This window comes from Astatotilapia calliptera, chromosome 10, assembly GCF_964374335.1.
Source record: "Astatotilapia calliptera chromosome 10, fAstCal68.1, whole genome shotgun sequence".
NCBI classification, from domain to species: domain Eukaryota; kingdom Metazoa; phylum Chordata; class Actinopteri; order Cichliformes; family Cichlidae; genus Astatotilapia; species Astatotilapia calliptera.
Genome location: NC_137431.1, coordinates 23,258,708 through 23,281,413, shown reverse-complemented (window position 1 = coordinate 23,281,413; position 22,706 = coordinate 23,258,708). Strand labels below are relative to the sequence as shown.

The 22,706-nt window shown below is 37.1% G+C and overlaps 1 protein-coding gene across 1 annotated transcript in view; it reads right to left on the bottom strand.

Annotated features, from left to right (window-relative positions):
* Positions 1–12,309: 12,309 nt before the first annotated feature.
* The window catches only part of gabrb2b (gamma-aminobutyric acid type A receptor subunit beta2b), a 65,949-nt gene continuing 55,552 nt past the window's right edge, over positions 12,310–22,706 (bottom strand). Inside the window, exons 8-10 of the mRNA XM_026182501.2 lie at positions 18,356–18,600; positions 16,798–16,935; positions 12,310–16,670 (exon numbers count right to left, since the gene is read on the bottom strand). Of these exons, the coding sequence (XP_026038286.1) occupies positions 16,323–16,670; positions 16,798–16,935; positions 18,356–18,600 (731 nt within the window). The 3' untranslated portion in view covers positions 12,310–16,322. The remainder of the gene's footprint in view (positions 16,671–16,797; positions 16,936–18,355; positions 18,601–22,706) is intronic.

Below are 22,706 nucleotides of genomic sequence, written 5' to 3'. Positions count from 1 at the left end.
ATCAACAATGTGATTATCTCTCAAGAGAACAGTTGTAAAATTTCATCTCAAATTGGATTTCTCAACTACAAGAAATCCTATAAGACATGCCAATGAAGAGGAAGGACTGCAGGGCAAGTCTCATTAGGGCTAGAATATTTTAAATTCACCTTCTTTTGAGATGCAAGGACAACAACAGTGACTTTAATTTGTTTCAGATTACTTTGGTGACCTCTGTGACTCTACAAATAATTAAGGTTGCTATGTATCTTATTTTCAGTCTTTTATTTGACTGAAAGGACTACGTCGGTTTTTTGGAATTGATGCTCCGTGGCCATCCAATGATCAGTTGGAGAAGTTTACACAATTAAACTGTGGGGTGCTACATCTCCTTTTTGTTTCATCAAGGCTTCTGGCAATTACACCAAAAAAAAAAAGGCCTGAGGTTATTTAAATCTAAAGCCATTTCCTTCTCATTTATGTTGAGAAAGAGTCACACAAAGTCCCATGAGGTAAGTGGTTTCTTCACAGTATAAATAATTCATTTCAATGTTATTTTTTTTAGAGGTTTTTGCTCATCTACTGGGAATAACATTACATCTAACTGTTGTAAAAGTCTCAACAGTAAAGAGATTTGTTTCATGCCGAGGAACCAAAGAGCCAAAAGCAGGAATTTGTCAATTACTTCACAAACGTTATGACATCTTGTGCTTTTCTTTCAAAGTCAGTTCTTGAGAGGGTGAGAATAATAGCATCATGTAACTCTGAAAAAGCATTAAATGAACGTTATATGAATGAAATGGATTGATACAATATAAAGGTGTGATGTCAAGCACGTTATTTTATTATCTGCTATTAACTGGAGTTAATAAGCTCTTATTAATAGTTATTTTTTTAAAATAAAAAAGCCTATTTTCATTGCTAAAACATCAACATCAAAGCATCATTCTTTTGTATAAAAATATTGGAAGCTGGCAGTGCTACCCGTCAGGCTCCTAGTAGATGCACCTATGATATTCGTTCAGGTCACCAGGATTTGAACTCAACCCAGAGTTTTAGTAGATGCATCTATTGTATTAACTTGAAAGTCTTATGTCGACTCATTTATTGTATTCACTTACACAACTCAATTGTCCACGCTTCCCGCCCGGCCAATGGGGTAACGACAATACCCCATCGACATTTTACAGCTTTGGAGTAAAACTGATATGGTACAATAAACAACAGATACTTACAGGAAGCACAGAAGTGAATAAGGCTGATATTGCTTACATACTAGCCAATCTGGGATGTATGTTGACAGATTCCATTAAAAACCAAAAATCCCTTAAGTAGTTCTCTACCTCGGCCCTCTGAGAACTGCAGCAATGTCCCTTTTGCATTTTAAATCCTACTAGAAATGCACAGCGCTTTAGAAATTTTTCAGTAATGCTAACACATCAATGTGGGCTCTGATTCAATTTTCTGACAATCCACACAAGGGGTTTACTCCATGTAAGACTCCTTGTTGAAAGACTTTCTCCCGACATCTCGTTTCAGATTCCCATGACACCCCAAGGAACAAATAGAATATTGCCAACACAGTGTTACAATTCAAGCAAGACGCTAAAATTGGAGAATGAGTCAAGGAGAGAGGGATTGGTTTTTTTTGTTGTTGTTGTTGTTTTTTCATTATTCCTTATGTTTTGGGACACATGAAATAATTCACGGTAGTTCTTCAATTTCGTTTATTGTTTATCCATCTGCATTTGTCACAGCACATGCTTTGTAAGCTTCTCTTGAAAATGTTAAGCTGTTATTGTGAATAAAGTAACAGCAGTCCTGTTACAGAAATCAAAGCTTTGAGTATTGATAGTTTACAGCTCCTGCTGCTGTACTGTTTCATAACATTTAAACAGAGAATACACAAAAAACAATACACTGATCTTTAAATATTAGAATATAGACAGATTTGATTTCATTTACTTTACTTACTTGCAAAGTACTACGAAACCATTGCTGGAATCATTGCTGTGAGAGCCTGATTTTGCCCTTTTGTTTCCTCTGAACAGAGCTTCACTGACAACTTTGTGTTTTAGTGTTTACTGTTTAACATATTTCTTGCAGGGCCTTTGAGGTATTAACGTATGAAATTAGCTCCCTACCAAGTTGAAATCATCAGTATATTTTAATGTTTTTTCCTTTTGCAAAAAGAAAAACTTGTCAACATTGTTCAATTTCAGATGGTACCTTTTCATTGTCTTCCTCTTTGCATTTTGCTTATTGGAGTGTTTGCATTTTATAGCTTATTCACTGTGTGTACCTATCCAGTGAATTCAGATGGAAATATGCTAGTGGCTAAATTTGCTTTTATGAGAACGGGCTTCATTCATTTGTATTCACCCATTAACTAGAAAATACATGTGCATGAAAATACCACTGGGTTCATGAATTACCGTATTTTATTCTTACTATTGTGCATGTGTCAGTCAGAATCAATCTAACCCAACAGACCTGTACAATCTGTATACTATCTGCATACTGCCAGACCCCCATATCTCTATGTAAGGTGAAGCTGAGAAAGCATTTGTGTTGTAAGAGAGGATCCTGCATTGCTGAGGCAAAAAAGCAGGAGAAAGTCCAACTGAAGAAACTGAAACAATATTGTCTGAAGAGCACTGAATGAGGACCAGAGATCGTTTGAAACCGAAACTGAAAATTATTGAAAATTGACACTTCCAAAGTAAAAACTGGTGTTTTTTTTTTTAAATTTACCCCTTATTTATACAGGTAGTCCCATTGAGACCCAATGTCTCATTTGCAAGAGAAACCTGTTCCAGACAAAAATATTAAAATGTCATATTAAAATTAAATAATTATTAATTTAAAAACAAAAAAACAAAACAAAACAAAAACTAATGTACATAGTCATATTAAAAACAAAAACAACTTCCCAGAGACGATTTCACAAAAACATTTGTATGTATTTTGAAGTCTGCAAGTGAAATCAATTGAGAAAGCTTCAAATCCTTTTGCAACATGTTCCATGAAGATGGGGCAGAAAAGGAGAATGCCTTATTCCAATCTCCGCATGAACTGATGGAGTGATGAATGTAGGTGTTTGTGGACAATGACGCTTAAGTGTTTACCAAGAAGCTCTAGAATTTACAGTTCTTAAAACAGCCTCTTATTTTGCATGCTTTTTGTATTGTGTTGCAACTTACCCCTTGTTGTGCCCTTTAGTCTCCAACTCTTTAGTTTACCTCAAATGTCTTTTGTGAAGTAGACATTTTTGAGGTTTTAGTTTTAAAACCTTTTGTGTACATTGGGACCAAATGGGCCTCATCACAGTTTACATTTAGTTAATTTCTCTTCACAGCACCTATTTCATGGTGGAAAACCTGAGATGTATGTAGACATATATCTCATATAGACTTTCTTTTTTTTAAAACAAACAAAATAATAACGTAAATATGCAAAGAAAATTATGTTTTATGGAATCTGTGGCTTCATAACCAGGGAAAAAGGACTGTTTTCTATTTGCAAAAAAATATGAGTTATAATCATATCTTTGGTCTCTGTTCTTTTGCAGCCCTAATTTCTTCCCCTGTGTTTTTCTATAACGCTGCAAATAGAGATAGCCTTATTAAATCAACTCTGGTGTGTTGCCATTTGTTAGCACATCAATTAACACAACAGGCCAGTGTCAGCACCCTACATCTACTGTTCAAAATTGATTTGGGGATTGTAATATTGACACAGGAGCAGAAAGCTTGATTGAAGCTACAGGGGAAAAAAAAACTCCCAGCAAAATTCATTAACACACTCCTTGTTAGCTTGTAAACAATAAACAAAACTAGTTGTGTGTTATTCGTTATAAGCTCTTGAGAAACATAATATTACCATAGTTTAATTAATAAACTAATTTATTTGACTTCGATGCAGGTACAAACCTATGTGAACTTTGCAACCTCTCCAGCTGAGGCCCTTTTCTCCATATAGATGTGCAATAACCAATAATGCTTGGTTATTGCTTGCAGACATGCTGAGAATCAGCAAAGAAGCAATGCCAACATGAGACTGCTGCCAATAATGAGCTAAGAGCAGGTACTCACCAGGCACCGTCTGTGCTGTGGTGCCATTTCAGCACTGGCCAGTTTAAATGGCCACACATCTACTAACCAAATGGCCTTCAGGAGGAGCCAAGAGGGGCTGGCTAACTGAGCAAGTGAATGACTCATCGTGCACAGCCGCATGGTTTCAGTAAAACAACACACAAAAATAAGGCTAGATGCTTTAGATGAAGCACATTAGAATTCACATACAATATCACATGCATCCAGACTCCTAGAACAGATACAACTTAACAATACTGAAGCTTGGTAACTGTATGAAAACTATGGTGTAAGAATTGGCAACATAATTTTACAGTTTGGGGTCATCAGTAAAGGTTATGCTTTATTTTGAAATTGTTCAATTTTCCTACCTCTAATATCTATGATTTATATGCAACACTTCAATTAATTACTTTTAAACTTCTATTTAGCAACAAAATGGGAAATTTTTAGAATTAATAAGGGGTATGTTATATCAGCTGTTAGAAATCCATCCAGCCATTCTCTTCCCAGCTACTATAGGGTGAGAGGCAGGGTACACTCTGGACAGGTAATTCAATTCCCCTTCTTTGCAAGCCAGTGTGGCAGAGAGCACATTAATGTTGGTGGTCTATTGAGTACACATTATTCTTCAAATAAAAGAAAAACTGTGGTCTTATATTTTTATTACTTATTCATGGGTCCACAATTATGCTAACAAGTAGCATAGCTTCCAAATAATATTCTGCATGAAGTTCAAAAATCAAAATGCACTCAACTGCTCAATGTAGGCACTGAATGGGTCTGTTGAGAATAACTAAAACAGTCCAGTGCATTTTAATGCTAAGAAGATATTTAATCCCTTGTGCAAGGACATATAGTACAAGTAACCCTATGGTAGCAGGGTAACATGTTTTTGAAACCAAAACCTATATAATCCCTTAAATTCCTAATGTTAGCCACCTTGTTCAGGTCTTTGTTTATTTGTTTAGGTTTTTTTCACTAAGAAAACTGAGAGCTAAATTCTTTAATTTAAGTGTTAAAATGTTTAAACTTTGTGTTGCGACTGCTGTTGTAATGTTGTGTTATATGCAAATCTCAGTGTGTAGGTGCCTTTCCGTGATTGGTGGCTCCAGAGGGCGGCTCATATGGATTGGCTAGCTACCTGTAGACAGCTTATATGATGACACCGCCATGGACGGCCAGTCATTTATCCTCGGCTCATTCCAACCAGCAGGCCTTTTGTTACTTGCCCAGCGCTGTTCACTTAAGTAGGGGTGGACTGCCTTTTTGTTGATTGTAGTTTTCTCATGTTTTTTCTTAGTTAGGGAGGCACGTTGCTGTCATTTGGTCTGTTTCTTTTGAGAAGGTAAATTTGTTAAATCCTCGAGATTGGCTCCTTTTGTTTGTTGTTTTGACGTCAGCTCCTACTTTTTATTACAATAAAACTATGATGGAAGAGAGAGTGAAGCAGGATAATGTAGTTCATTGCAAATTAAAATGACACATCAGTCAGTTTTAATTTCTCTATATGTCCTACTCTAGTTCTTATTTGTTGTTTTCAGTTACATTTTTGTCCTTCACTTTTTCTGACTTTTATTCTATATTTATCCCTTTTCTCCCATTATATAAATTAAGGTCATTGATGCAAACATGGATTATATGCAGCCCATCCTAATGCAACTGATACTGGGATTTATCTTGTAACACAGGTTGGGTGGACAAATTGTTTATTCAGTGTTATGCAATTAATCTGTTTTGCCATTTAGAATTTCTTTATTGTTAAAGATAAAATGGGTAATCTCTATGTATTTGCATATGGATTAGTAGAATGGTGCCAAAATCCTTATGGAAATACACTTGGACATTTTTCAGTTCTTAAGAAAACATGAGTACTATTTTTTCAATTTCTCACCATCATATTAGTATAAATTCTGAGCTTATTCAGTACTTCGTTTATTGGAATAGATTTTTTTGGCTTCAGAAATTTTTCATAGACATAGCCAATAAAAATGAATGCAACACATGAAACTGGAAATTATATTGAAAATAATTTGCCCATGAAAGCAATATACATTATGTATTATGCTTTCACGTTCTTAATCCCTGCTAATGTAAAGAGATTGCGGGTCTGTTCTCCCACGCAACCATTTCTGTTCCATAGCTTTTTTTATTCCTCTGGATCTTTCCACAGTGAAATTAATTAAAGACACACGGAATAACGTATTGAAATAATATTCCTGGCAGAGAAAAGTGATTTTATAAATACAATTGCCGGTCCTTTTAATAGCATCAAGTGCTTTGGAAGATTAGGGACAAACAAGGATTCATGCATTGTGTCTTCATTTACAGATTATCCTATTCAAGTGGATTTGTTCATTAAACTCGCTAACCACAAGGAATCAAAAACATTTTTGTTCAAGGGTGGCACAGAGAAACTTCTGTCTGAATTTCTTTTAAAATTTAAATAATGTTGCTAAACTGGCCTTATTTAATGCTACTAATGTTGTGTAACAGAAAGGATGTTAGTGCTTTTAAGTGGAAGTGGAGCTATTTCAGATAAATTCAGCCATGTAATTTAGGGCTAATGTAGCTAATGTACCATTTTCTTGGCACTGACAGACAGTCCAGTCTTCCTTCACTCGTCTTTCCTATCCACATGGGCAAATTAACACATAATTGTACAACATTTCTGCACAGCTAGGGCACCCTGTGGGTTCCACCTGGTGTAAGCATCTCATGGTGTGGTATTCAAAGAGCCTCTCTTCCTCTTCTCATGCTACTCCCAGGAAGTAGAGGCCATGTTAAAAGAAATAAGTCATTTTCTAAGTGTTCAGTGGGCTTTTATACTGTACACAAGTTATGACATCACTAATCTTGACTTTAGAAAATGGCAGGACAGGAGTGGAGGGAGGAGAGTCTGGTTGATATATCATTTTCCATCTGGTCTATTTTTGGTCACCTTTGGATCTTTACCAAGAAACATTTCCTGGGGGCCATCATTGTCTAATTTACGTTGTCATATAGACCATACATGATGCGTTGAATACACCTGTAAATGTCTGGGCACGGAAACGTAAAACACATACACAAAAAGGAAATTGTGAAACACGTAAAAATATTTACAGTATTTGTGTTACTACACTATCCCATTTGTCCTACATATTGCGTGTACCCTTCTTACTTCCTGCTACCCCCTTTGCTATACCTCTGAGGGCAGCTGGTATTGTCAGAAAAATAGCAGCGAGGTAGAAGCATTTTCTCTCCCTCTAGGGAGCTCCATCTTCCTCATGATTTTCTTGCTGTTTTCTTTTCTTGCAGCCTTATTCAATGCACATTTCAATCTGCCATCCATATACTCCATAGGTAAATTTCATCTGTAGTTTTTCAGGCATGCAGCTAATTGTAGTCTTTGGAGCTTGAAAAAGAAGGCGAGTAGACTTCTTTAAACTTAAGCAGCCCCAAAATTGACTTTTATCTCAGGGAGTTTATAACAACATTAAGGACAATGTAGAAGTCCAGTCGTCGTCTTTTTCAAGCACCCAACATTGCACATGTAGCAACACATTTGTAAGAACCTTTGCTATATCTTGATGTATGTTGATCAACCAAGTCACTGTCAAAAGAGACTAAATGAGACATTCTGTTTTTTAAAAGCATTAAAAATGTCTAACATCAAACAAAAGTGAGAACATAAATAATATTCATAACCAAATATGGATGACCAAGACAATAAAGAGTCATGTATTTGGTTTGTAAATGTGTTTGTATGTGGATGCATATTTCTATGTACTGTATCTATCTAATCCTTCTGGGTCTTTGCTGGGATGTGATATTCATTCATAATAGAATATACTAAATGCCTACATTCATCAGTTGGCTTTATATGACATTTGAATCAGGAAAATATACCCGATGAGAACTGCTATTGATATTAAGGTGTAGAAAAAGCAGTTTTCCTCACTGGTGATTTTTCTGTGAGCGTGAAGTGAGAAGTGACGCTGTTAAAAAGCACAAGACGGTAGCCACCTAGTGACAGTCAGTATGACCTTAACTCCATATCCTGAGTAGTGTTAAAAAGAAACCGAACTGCAGTTGTTTGTGTCTATGCTATGTGAACACATGGCCTCGTTAGAAGATTTAAAATGATTACAGAATTTACACTGGGAATGTCTGAAAATTGTTTTATTGTTGAAAATCTAGAAAAACTGTGCACACTCGTATTCAGCAGATTTGCTTTTTGAATCTTGGGCTTTGTGACAGCAACGTGACATTTTTATCTACACTCACTTTGTGTTTTGCTCACTTAATGAATGCTTTATCAAAATTTCTTTAATTATCTACAGATTCCTGATGTAGATGCATAGCAAAATTGCTTATATGTGTTTATCCAACCTATATTAAACATATTTCTGAATAGACTGCACAAAAGAGAATAATTAATTAAAGAGCTTAATGTATTCATCTAAGAAAACAAAAGACATTACTACACAAAGTTGGAACATATGCATTTTGTTGATTAGCTGCCAGTACATTTTTTTTAAATCACTGTTGAATGGAATGATAACTATAGCTAGAACATTTTTTTCAATTTGTGGGAAAATCTGGCTTTTAGCCCAGAATTTTAAAACAGTTTCTTACAATAGATTACGCTCATTCTAAGACCAAAGCAATGCATTAAGAAAATGTGTTTTCTACTCCCAAAGTAGACAAATTATTGCAGTTCTAAATGTCCCACAAATGGACATCAGTGGTTGTAGCTGATCTGTACGTTTGTTTTTCTTCATCCAACAACCTGTTTGTACATAAGGAGAAAAGAGTGTGCTTTCATGATGATACCTAATGACACCACCTTATTATCTGATGTGTAATTCTTTTAATTCAACCAATGTGTTTCTCACATTAGTACACATCGAAGTCCACTAATGCATGTACTGTATCAATAAAGGATTAAGATCAGACATTTTTGGGTCACTGCTGTCCCTTAAGGTATTGCTAATATTTTTCTAGATTATTTAGACCAGGGGTCGGCAACCTTTCTGATGATGAGTGCCATCTAAAATTTCCTCAGAAGTCAATGTGCCATAGAATTGCACTAGCAATACATTTAATAATGCTTTATATCAACAGTTACACACTATATAGAACAACTTTATAGAATTATATTTGTTCGCAGATGTTGGCAGCTATCAGCGAATAGTTTTCCACTATTTTGAAACAAAAAAAAAGGACACATTTTATCCATAACATGAACTCCATAACTGCAAATGCACTGTACAACAGAAAATGCAAGTGCTATTTATGGTCTCCTCACAACAATGATAAAAAAATAAATAAACTGGACCAATATGGCATGTTTGTTAATACAGGGATACTCATGTTAATGTGATCTCTGGTTTCCCACTCAGAGACACAGGTCTCTGAGTGTCCTGCATTCAGAAAGCTACCTGAGCACACTCTTCGTGTGAGAGAAAATCTGCTCACACTGATATGTAGAGCCAAATACTGTCAATAAGGCCTCTGCAATGTTCTGAAGACAGTTAAACTTGTCAGGTAGTGATGTCCAGCAGGTGAAAATGCAAGCCCCATGAACACACACAGCTATGGATTCCAGCTGCGTTTGTAGTTCTGCAAACCTTGACCCCCACAGAGTGGAGCTTTTCAGTTCAATCAGCTGAATTTCGATGTCCTCTGTGTCCAGCCAGTTAATGCGAGACAAATCCAGCTCATTAAATTTCTGGTTTGATACAACTTGTTGGTATATGTATGATTTATATACATTTTATATCAGATAAAAACTTTGGTTGTAAGATTCAGATAACTATTTATTAAAAGCTGGACATTTTAAATGAGAATAAGAAAGAAAAGTATTTCTTTGTGCCCCCCTTTCCCTGTTAATGAGACCCGCCCCTGCACAGTTACCAGCCGTCAGCTACAAAGGATCCTGGTGTTATTTGCCTCTCAGAAACAGTTCATAACTTTCGGTTCAACTCATTTATGTCACCTAAAAGGTAAACCTGTTTCTCTATCACCTGTTCAGCTCTGATGACTCAGTAAGGACATCTCCTGGTTGCATCTTCATGTTTCCCTCTCACCACATATCCAAACCGATATCATAACTGATACTGATGACTTGTAGACAATAAAGTGAAAGTGGGGAAAAAACCCCTGAAATAAGTACTTTTAAATACAGGTTTATTTAATATTTCATATTACTTTTTGGTCTCTTATCAATATGTTTCGCACAGACTTGACAATAAGTCCAGTATCTTCCTGATTTAAATTCTGCCTATTCTGCAATCCAAACTAGAAGTTTGTACCCTCTTATTTAAAAATCTACTGCTAATGTTATGTCTGAGAGAAATAATCAAATGGGATATTTTCATGAAGTATGAGTCACCATAAGAGCTAAGAATTAGTTTCATTTTCTAACCATAGACAAAATGCATGTTAGAGTTTGGGTGATTTCCTCAACAAGTAAACCAGAGGCAAGACACACATATAAGCACACATAATCATAAGGGCACACACAGTGGGACTGGCTGACAGTATCTTAAGTCTAATCAGAATCTTAATTAGTCTGCTAGCAGCGTCCCATTAACATATATTCCTCCTAATTAACTAGGGACACACACATGCAGAAGAAGAGAAGCAGAGGCAGAGAAATTAAAGATGTTTCATGAAGTTACATAATATGAGAAAATAAATTAACAAAGTAGAATAACAAAAGTAAAGCTTGAATCCACCAACCTTATTCTGCCTTTCTCATAGGAAAAGGTTATCTCAATAGATACGGTGGGAAAAGAGCTTTTCAAGCAAAGTCAACAAACACATTTAACCATTACTTTACTCTAGATAAGGAAAAGGAATGTGAAAGTAATTGGTCAGTTATCTCACAGGTTAGTATCAGACAACAACTGAATAAACACAGATTTAATACATAAAGTATATAAAAGGAAAGCTGAGTGGAAGAGAAAGATGTGTTAGGAACAGGGGTACGAGGAACACAGATGACCACAGGCTTCAGAAGATTGTCAAGAATCATCATTTCATGGGTAGGTGCATCAAGTGCCGCTATGCACAGATTTGTACAGGAAATGGGCTACAACTATTGCATTCCTAATATCAAGCAATTCCTAAACCAATGTCAGAATAATCTTACCTGGGCTAAGCAGAAAAAGAACTGGAACAGATTCTGTAGCTGATTGCTAGAGTTGAGTCTTGGATTATCAAAAATTGAATCACATAAGCATTTATATAAAAATGGAAGGTGGGCTTTTATATTAGAATACACTGAAACACACACTAACACGCGCACATATACTTCCGGTGTCTATATTTATCCAGATGCTCTAACACAAAGTCATACTTTTGTATTGCAATTATCCCTCAACACTGAGTCACCATTAAAAAAAATGCTGGTTTGATATATTGGCTGAACAGTCACTGCTTCCCTTTGTAAGTTTAATCGCAAACTGAAGACTGTGGGTGATGACCAAAAAAGGTGTTGTGGGTGAAAGATAAAAAGACACATTTCACACTTGTTCTAATGTCTTTGTTGCGATGCCAAGCTTGCCTACCGCTCTATGTCATGACTCATGTACTCCTATTCAGAGCCACAAGAGCTCTATTTCTACACCACGGTGGCTCTGTTTCAAATCTCAGCATAACATTCTGCTTGTGTGGAATGGAAAAGGTTATGGTTACATACAATTTTGTTGCTATCACATGCAAGTTCTTTTGATTTATCTGGCTTTGGCTGGACTACAGTCATGTTAAAACATAGGTGTGTGTGTGTGCGTGTGTGTGTGTGTGTGTTTCATTATAATGGGAAGAGTGTTTAGAGAAAACTCTGCTCCAGTGAAAATGGGCTCTTTCAATTATTCATTCAACAAAATTCTTCAGTGGGAAATGTACAGGTGCAGAGTCTTCTTATGGCAGTTTTACTAATTTTACAGATTTGTGTACAATATTCCAAAGTTCATACATATGTGAATGACTCATTAACCTTCTGAAGTGTTGGTATGTGCTTTCCAGAAGATGAATCACAAAAAGAAGCCATCATGTCAGAAAATGACCCGTTTTAGCTTTTTTTGTACTGCATAAGCATCAACTGCATTATATGTTGCAGTCGGTCATAATTCAAGTGCATTTGTCTACTTTTTGTTAATTTTACACAACTGGGAATACTTGCCATGCATTGAGATCACTCTGCTTTTTCCCCCTCATTTGAAATAAGTGCAAAACAGGCATTCTCTGAACTGTATATAATATTTATTATCAGGGAAATAATTTCACTTCCCAAGAAAAGACATAATTTTTACAGAGCTTGTCTTTCAAAAATGTGCAGCTATGTTCTTATGAGTGCCATATACAAGGGTTTTCCAAGGTGGAGGGTGTTGAGAGTGAGTAGGATTGATGCTGCTTGGAAAGAGGTCCAGGGCAGCAGGAGGCTAAGGCTTCTTCTGTGACTGTGTGCAGACATACTCAGCCAGAAAGATGTGTCATTTAGGCTTTTAAGATGTCATTCGTTCCAGATTCTCCTAAATAGAATCTAGAATTTCCAAAAACCTTAACTTTCCAGGAATTAAGAAAAAAAAACCATTTTCAAACCATTTACAACCATGTATTTTATATGAATTAAATTTTAAACAAGGTATCTTGACAGGATTTCGTTATCATACAAATCATTACATTTTCACTATCCCTAAGGGGCAATGCAACCAATAAGCATTGTATAAATATGAAAAATGCTCAAACTTGTTTTACAAGGTTTAGAGAAAAATGGGTTTTGCCATTTTTACATTGGAATATAGAAGTATAAAAATATATGAAACAAAAAAGTGCTGTGAAGTACAAACACACATCCAAACTGTGCTTTGGAAATGCATTGCTATCTGGCCAACATGCACCCACTTCCCACACTCATACTCAGATACATCATGTGTTACAGCACTATTATTAAGATTTGTTTTTAAAATCTGAGTTATCTTTATATGTCTACAGCTGATGTGGATAGAATAACTTTGTTTATTATTGTATATTTTTTTTTAAATACTAGCCATGTCTAGATTGTGGTTATGGTCAAATACTGTACCATACTTTTAATATAGTTACTGTGTACTGTACTGTATCATGAGCATTATATTAAACAGGAGAAGGGAAATAAATTACAGGGAGAACAGATAAAACAAATGCACCAAGCCGCTTTTTTTTCTTTTTTCTTTTTCTTTTTTTTAAGTACAAGTATATTGTAGTCGGTGTTGTTAATAGTGTGAACTGTGCTGACCTGAGATGTTTGACTTTTGGTCTGATACAAGGTATTATTAGCCTCTTAATCACATGACCTTTTGTATTTGTGTGTTTTTGTGTTAGTGGTGGTGTGGACTAAGCTGTGTTTAGCTAATTATTGGTACAAAAATCTCGTATACATTTGCTGAAACATTATAGCAAAAACACCCTGCAAAGGAACATCAACTACATTCATCAAGACATGTTTACATTTTGGCAAAAACAAATACTTATTCTCCGATTAATAGCATAAGATCAAAGTGATCAAGTGACATTGTTGAATAGATTATTTACATTACATCTGCTTTTGCATTCTCTCTTTCCATGTTACAATATAAATGCTATTGAAAATCTTTTTTGTTTTTTTTTTGTTGTGTAGAAAGTTCTTAAGTATTTATTAATATGTATTAATATGTTTCAATTTCTGATTAACAATATATATGTTTGCTATATACATATATAAATATGCTTTTGGAACATGTTCCCAAATTTTTTGTTGAACTCCTCAGAGATTCACACCAACAATCATTTTCTAGTAGATCCCTCTAAAAGTGACCCAAAAAGAGAGCAAGAGAGAGAGAGATAGAAAGCTATATTAAAACAACAAAGACGACAAATTTTGTGACATAATCACCATAACCATTGAACAAAAATACAATATTTCACTTACAATGCACAGTTTTCAATCTTAAGAAAGCAGTGTGAAATTGACTATTTTGATAATTAACATATATAAATACCAGAGCTGAAAGCTCACTTGAATCTGCACTTTATTGATAATTAAAAGTGTGTCTAACTTGTTTGTGAGCTGTTGGAGAGTGACTATAATGGTTAAGTAAATTATTTCTAGAAAAGAAAATTGTATTTTTAATAACACCACAAGTAACTATTAAGACATTTTTTTAATAAACCTGTAAACATTATGTATATGTATTTGTGAAATGAATTAAACACAAAAACTGAGTGAATATTTGGGTAATTAGAAAAAAAAAAGATTTACTTCTACACAGAGCATGCAGTGGGTCATAACTGTTCTTGGCCACACTTTGATTAAACATTAACATATTAATGCTTAGAGTATTCACCCATGCCTTAAGACTCAAAATGAATATCACTCCAGAGGACTTCAGCAATATGCGCAAGATTGTGTTTTAGGTAAATATCTGAAGTTAGCTTTCCCCTCTTCCACTATATTTAACAATGTTTATGTAGGTACAATTTCACATGTGAGGCTTTGCTACTCTTTTTTTTTTTTTACCTCTAGTTTTGTTTTTGTTTTTTAACAGAGCAATTTGATGATCTAAATAGTATAGAGCTACAGGAAAGGGACTTTGGAACTGGTGTATCGCTGCCCTAGGTTTGTTTTAAATTGAAATTGAAATATATAGTGTAAAAAGATCAATAAGGTTTCTCTTAAAACACTCCCATGAGCACCAGATGTTAGAAGAACTATTGAGCCTCTATGGCTTATAACAACTTTTGTGCATAATCAGTTGTTCCACATAAATTCCACCTTCTGGGCAGTACTGTTAGCAAGTATTTTGTCATTGTTCTAAATTCATTGTGTATTGACAGCTGTATATTTTGTGATTGTCAACATATTTTTCAATGTAAAAACAATACATGGTAATTTTATACCCATATATAGTATACAAGTCTAGCTTGGGATTAAGATGAATAAATAAACACATTTGAGTCAAAGAAACAGAGAAACAAAAAAGTCAAAATAAATATTCAAATCGTGGTGTCAGTTGCTACTATAATGACATAATGCTTGTATATTTATGAATTCTATTCTTTCCATCGAACACAGGCACCCATTTAATTTCACTGACTGTTTTTTTTTTGTACAAAACAAGAGACGAAGAAACAATCATTATATCATCAAGCAATTTAAAGCAAACCCATGTAACAACGATAAACAGATAAGAAACAAATTAAAGGAAAAACAATGAAGTCACTGATCACTGAAGTGATCAAGTGGGGAGAACCGGTGGCTTTGTTTTGCCGATAGTGGCATTTTGTGGGAAGGTGGTCCAAAAACCTACCAACCAATAAACCAAACAGAGATTTTGGTTATTACATTAGAATACAACTAAGAGAATATGTTTTGGATTAATTTTCCATCTCTTCAGCAGAGTTCCACAAAATTGGGGAATGAATGTGAAAATGCACTGAATTGATTTTTGTGACACATGGTGGCCCAGCACCATCTTAATAGATTATATGTTGGATTATCCTTTAATTTGTCATGCATCTGTTAAAATAAATCTCATTTAAGTGAATAACAGGAATAATATTGTTTGTTCCCTTAGCTGTCTGACACAGTGGATAGCACCCAACAATCATAATAAACTCACTGAATTTTCTTTTAACATGCAACTCTTACTCAATCAATCTGGAATGTTTTGGTAATTTCCCCATTTTCAATGATTTTTCAAATAACAAAATCCTAAAAAAGTATATTTCAGGCCCCCGTGTCCCATATAAACATGACATTTTGATATAATTGAGACAGAAAGCCCTATTAACCTGAAACTTGCTTCAAGTACTTTGAATTAGTATCGGTAAAAGTAAATGGTCATTATAAAGTGTCAGCTTATCCATTCATATCTCATTTATATAACAGTTTGGCAATTACTGTTTAGTTTAAATCTAAAGTAATAAAAACATAAGAAACGCAAACATTTTAAATAACGGAAAGATCCACACATCCCATAATACATAAAATGTTAAACAAATACTCAGGAACAGGCACCTTATGTTTGTAATCTCTAGTGTAAGGTTTTCACGTGTAAGCCAGCAAATGTTCTTTTCCAAGTTATGACAGATCCAGTCCGTAATTTACCGATTCAGTCTAGCAATTACAAGATCACATGGATAGAAAACAAACAAGACACAAAGACAAAATTAGCAACATATTTGCTGTTTGGTCTTGCCCTCATGAATGTCCTTTTTATTAAAAACATTTTTTTTATCCTAATTAACGTAATAAAGCCAGTAAACAACATTAAAGAAAGAAAATACAGTTGGAAAGATCATCCGTGACCATTTGTCAATAGAGTTTACATCAGACAAGTCAGGGATGGTGATTTTTAGCTGTGAAGCACGCCTCCGTAGTCTGCTTTTCTTTTGAGTCATGTGACGCTCCAATGCATTTCGGCCAAAATTGTGCCTGGCCAGCCCTGCTTTGCGATACTGTAGGGCTGAGCTGTCATATGTCAACATGGTATTCCGTGGGTCATTGAGACCCAGAGCCAGCTCTGAAACACCCATATCGTTCTTAATATCCAGGGTGCCCAAAAGGATGTTTTCATGTGGGTCCATCTGCCCAAGTAAAAGAGTAAAGTTTGTTAGATTCAAGTTTATGTAGTGTTGGGTTTATTTTTGAGACATTGGCATTGACATTAGCACAAAACTCATTTGAAATCACCTGCACATCATTTTCAGATACCTTATTTTTTTGATCAAGTCCAATTGCTGCATCATCCACAAAGATTGGTTCCCACAATGACTCATGGCCATCCATATCACGTTGTTTCATTCTTGCATACAGCGTGTCATCTCTGCCAACTACATTCCCCACCAGCCACTGCAAGCACATTCAAACAAAACAATATTGCTGTGGTTCAGTTGATGGACTGGATTAAAAAAAATTGTTACTGTTACATTTTGCAGTTTATGAAATAATTATCTTCTAGTGCAGCGGTCCCCAACCCCCGGGCCTCGGACCGGTACCGGTCTGTGAGTCGTTTGGTACCGGGCCGCGAGAGTTGAGGCTCAGGTGTGAAATGTATGGTTTTCAGGGTTTTTATCGGTTTTCAGCGTTATTTTGTTATCGTTTTTATCGTTAACTCTGTTTTCCTGGGTCTTTTCACGTGTGTTATGAATAAATCTTCTTTTTTTCGGTACCGGTACTAGTTTTATTTTGTTGTATTTATCCGCGACACCTTAAAGGCCGGTCCGTGAAAATATTGTCGGGCATAAACCGGTCCGTGGCGCAAAAAGGTTGGGAACCGCTGTTCTAGTGTTTCCATTTCAAATTCCATGTAGACATAACCTAAATGGTTAACAGAACAGAATTCCTAAATTGCTATATAGACTGTGCACTCTTTGAAATAGGTCAAAGGATATAAATGCAGTTATTTTTCTATTTGGTTTTCTTTGGCATTTTGCCTTGAGTATTTCAGCAGTCCAGGTGCAGCCATGTTATGGTGATCATTTGCATTTTGTCAAGGCTTCCAAACACGGGCTACAACAATCCTACTAAGCTGCTTTAACAGTGAATGTTGTTAATTATTATTCTGGACTCTTTAGACAATCTGAATAATCCATTTTCACTGTAAATGCGATTTCATGCATTTTCATGCATGTAGAGGTAAAACATCAGATGTGGTTTGCCTATGTATTCAAATATATGTTTCTAGTTTTTAATTGTTTATGTAAACATTTTTCTGAAAACCATACTAATTCTCAATAAGGGCCCCATTATACCTGTCCTCTTGTGGTGGCAGAGCAGCATTATACAACAACGTTGACGTCAATTTGACACCAAGTTGCAATAATTCTGTTGCAAGCCACCCTTTTGCCAATTGTGTAACCCGGGACATTGTACTACTGCTGCCAATGCTGGGTTGAAGACACAAGGATCACATTGGTTCTTATCACCATTTTATTGATGAAGGCCAGAGATTTGCAGACTATACAAAGTGAGATGTTGCAGCAGTTTGAAAAGATGAGACTTTGTGGGGAAAAAAAAAACTTAGCAATTTTTTGACTTCCAGTTTTGGCTTCTTATTATCTAAGTGCCAACACCTATCGTTCACGAGAATACTGTAGTGGGTACCTTACCTCAGGCGAGCATAAATGGATGTGGCTGTGTGAAGATGTCAACTATGTTGTGCAAAGTGACCAATGCAGTGAGTATACTGGACTCAACAAGTCCTTTCTAAATGCTCGTAGGCAGGTAGATGACCAAACTACAGGGACAAGCTAAGCTATTAGATAGTTACCTTGTTTGGATCCATTCTCATCTTTTCATTGTTGGCCATAGCTGTCTTCTCCGCTGCCTTTTTCTGACGCTGAGGGCCCCGGCCAAAGAAGATGTAGTTTACTAGGGCATACTCCAGCAAAGCCAGGAAAACAAAGACGAAGCAGCCCATCAGGTACATATCTATGGCCTTGACATATGGGATTTTGGGGAGCGTTTCTCTCAGGTGAGTGTTAATGGTAGTCATGGTCAGCACAGTGGTAATACCTTAACCACAAAAAACACAAAAAAAGATATTGAGAAATTCAGTAGTCAGATTTAAAACTGCAATTTTGCCCTTTGACCTCAAGATCAAGGTCAGAGGTCCAGTTTTCAGAAAATCTTGTCAATCTGATAACTCAAGAAAGAAGTCATACCATAGAGAAATCTACGACAAATCTTGGACAAGTCTGAGTCCCGGCCTGTGAGTCTAAGGTCAAGGTCAGAGGTATACTTCTCTGAAAATCTTATCAATGCAATAACTCATGAATGTGGCGATGTAGGATTTTCAAATTGATGCCATACGGGAATCAACTAATAATCTCAAATGAGTTCAAATCTAAGTGACCTTGAACCTCAATGACAAAGTCAGAAGTCAACTTTTCTAAAAACCTCACGAGTACAATAATTCAAGAAGGAAGGAATATTAATAACGTTGTGAAAGTAAGGCCTTCACATATAAGGTGAAGGCCTTACTGTATAATATTGGGAAGTGTAAAATTTTCTTAATAATAGTGACCAAATAAAAGGAAATAAAATTGAAAAAAGACTGAGATTGTGGAAAATAGATTTCTTGCAAATAGCAGAGCAACTCAATAATATGTACTCTTTTTTAAAAATGTCAGTAAGAGGGACAAATATAGAAATGTGTGAGGAAGCTTATGTTCTGACAGTTGTGTTCACCTATCAGAAAAATGGAAAGCTGTTGTAGAGTTTTATAGAGAAAACAAAGAATGATTTCCAGAAGCGTCCTTTGTTTCAGCAGGGTTGGATAAATCTGTGGGAGAATGTGCACTGCTGGTTTTTTGTGGAATGCAGCTGGTGTGTTGGGTTGTCCAAGACGGACAACGGTTTGTTCAGTGACTTGCTGCGCACCATTGGCTGAAATGCCTCCAAATGCTGGCTGCTGATTCGATTGATTAGGTGACCTTGATCAGTGAAAGTAAAGGGTTTGCCCCATGATTTTAAAAATATGCTTTAGAAGAAGAACCTGAAGTGGAGTATTTTGAAATTCAAATGTCAACCTTGATCTTGTTCATTAGTGGAGAACTCCTATTGAGAAAGACAGTTTTTCCAAAGCCTTCCCAAGCAAACTGTCAGACTATGCATATCAATGTGTTGAGAATTTGCTTATTATGCACGGCACACAAACCCCTGCAAGAGTTATTACATGGCAATTTTTCCCTTTTTTTTGTAATTTTTAACACAATGTTCGCTCTTGGATGTACATGTGTTGGGCTTACATTAGCACTGTTCTATTCATATAAAGGAAATGAGAAATGGTAAGAGAAGCCAGATTCTAATGCTTATATGAGAACTTACTAAAATGGTTAAATTACAGTGCTTACGTGTCCTCCTACATATGCCTCATTCATTGAAAAAACAGCAGTACTATTTAAATTCTAGTGAACAATTGGAACAAAATTTCTAAAGTAGTGAGTAACATATAAATAAATTAGAATACATTAATTTAACAATCATTAAAATGCTGCATTTAAATTAAATTACAATAAGAACGACAACAAAAAATAACATCAAGTACTATAAAAGTGCAAACTCTGCTGAGGCAGCTCACTCATTTCATTTTAATGGAGTAGTATTGTGTTTTGTATATCAGGATTATCTTTGTTTGGCCAAGTTTGTGCACACAAACACTGCATATTCAGTGTATATTTATTTAGTTAATTTTGTTGTTGTTTTTAACGTACTTGTTGTACAGTAAAAATTGGTTAAGGGCAGCACGACGTGTGTTTACTTTGATTACACAAACATTATGTAGGAGTAGGTAATAAACAATGGGTACTACTCTGTATATAAGTGGTCATGAGTAACTTTATTATATATTACACTACAGTATATTTCTAACTAACTATGCAGTTCATTTTCTTTCTCTTGCCAATACTTTCTTTAAAGATTTAACACATTTTGGGGTAAACCTGAAAGAAAGGAAGATGTGAAATGTAAAACTGAGATCAGGGGTCAAATGGCATGACCTTACAATATTCTGTAGGGCCATGATATCCTGTCTCTCAAATGAAAATACCATGAAAATTTTTTAAGATGGCGCCGGTGAGGTCGGTGAGGTCGGCTCCCGTCACGACTGCTCCGACCACTTTTTCTTTGTCTTTGTTTGTCTTTGTTTTTTAAGTTAGTTTTCAGCGTTTCTAAATCGGCAAAATCATCATCATTGGGTACATTAGGTATGACAGTGACACTCTTGTTTCTATTGGTATACAATGTACTCACAATTCGAAGTTTTTAACTCCGGATCCGAGCTGGCCGAGTGAGATCTCGAGGGAGAACAAAGGGAAGCGGCGGCAGCCTAGAGGGAAGCGAGCCGGCGTCAGGAACAGGCTGAGAGCTCGTGCACACCGCACACCTCTGCCTAGCATCCTGCTCGCCAACGTCCAGTCACTGGAGAACAAGCTTGACGACCTCAGGGCCAGGATAAAGTTCCAGAGAGACATTCGGGACTGCAATCTCCTCTGCTTCACCGAGACATGGCTGAACCCAGCGGTGCCGGACCACGCCATCCAGCCGGCCGAGTTCTTCTCGGTTCACCGCATGGACAGGACACGGGACTCGGGGAAGTCAAGGGGAGGCGGCGTGTGTTTAATGGTGAACAACAACTGGTGCAACAGTGCGAACGTTGTTCCTCTCACACGCTCCTGCACACCAAATCTGGAACTACTGTCCATCATGTGTCGTCCTTTTTATCTACCTCGGGAATTTACATCGGTCATTGTAAGTGCCGTTTATATTCCACCACAAGCGGACACGGTCACCGCCTTATGCGAGCTGCATGAGGCACTCACACAGCACCAGACACAACACCGGGACGCTGCGCTTATTGTGACGGGGGACTTTAATAGCGCCAACCTCAAACGCGCAGCGCCGAACTTTTATCAACACATCACCTGCCCCACCAGGGGTGAAAGGACACTGGACCACTGCTACACTACGGTCAAGGACGGCTACAAGGCACAATCCCGCCCCCCGTTTGGCAAATCTGATCACGCCGCCATCTTCCTCATGCCAAAATACAAACAAAGGCTGAAACAGGAAGTTCCGGTTCAGAGGAAGGTCGCGCGCTGGACGGATCAATCGGTGGCCGCGTTACAGGATGCACTCGATGACGCAGACTGGGGCATGTTCAGAAACAGCTCCGACGATGACGTCAACGTGTTTACGGAAGCGGTTGTGGGATTCATCGGGAAACTAGCGGATGATACCGTGGAGACAAAGACTATCACAACGTTTCCCAACCAGAAGCCGTGGGTGGATAAAACCATCCACGACGCTCTGAGATCCCGCACCGCTGCCTACAACACGGGACTCATGACGGGGGACATGGACCCGTACAAAGCCGCGTCATATAACGTGTGGAGGGCGGTGAAAGAGGCGAAGCAGCGCTACGGGAGGAAACTAGAGTCACAACTCCAACAGAGTGACTCTAGGAGCCTGTGGCGGGGACTAAGGACAATAACGGACTATAAAGCACCAACAACCGGTATGACGAACGCGGCCGTGACTCTGGCAGACGAGCTGTACACAGTATGAACACGAGCTGGAGCACGGTATGACGAACGCGGCCGTGACTCTGGCAGACGAGCTGAACACTTTCTATGCTCGCTTCGAGGCTGCAGCTAAGGTCTCCAACAATGCTAGTGTTAGCGGCGCTAACGGCTGCAGACAGGAAGATACTGCCAGCACCGGAAACGTGCTCGTCATCTCCGAGCATGAAGTAAGGAGAGCCTTCAAGAGAGTGAACACCAGGAAAGCAGCAGGACCAGACGGCATCCCAGGTCGTATCCTAAGAGACTGCGCATACCAGCTAGCTCCTGTGTTCACTGAGATATTCAACATCTCTTTATCTCAGTCGGTGATCCCCACATGCTTCAAAGAGTCCATCATTGTTCCTGTCCCGAAGAAACCCCACCCTGCTTCTCTCAATGACTATCGCCCTGTAGCCCTCACCTCAGTAGTGATGAAGTGCTTTGAACGCCTGGTCAGAGACTTCATAATTTCTTCACTACCAGACACACTGGACCCACTACAGTTTGCTTACCGTCCAAATCGTTCCACAGACGATGCCATCTCTCATCTCCTCCACA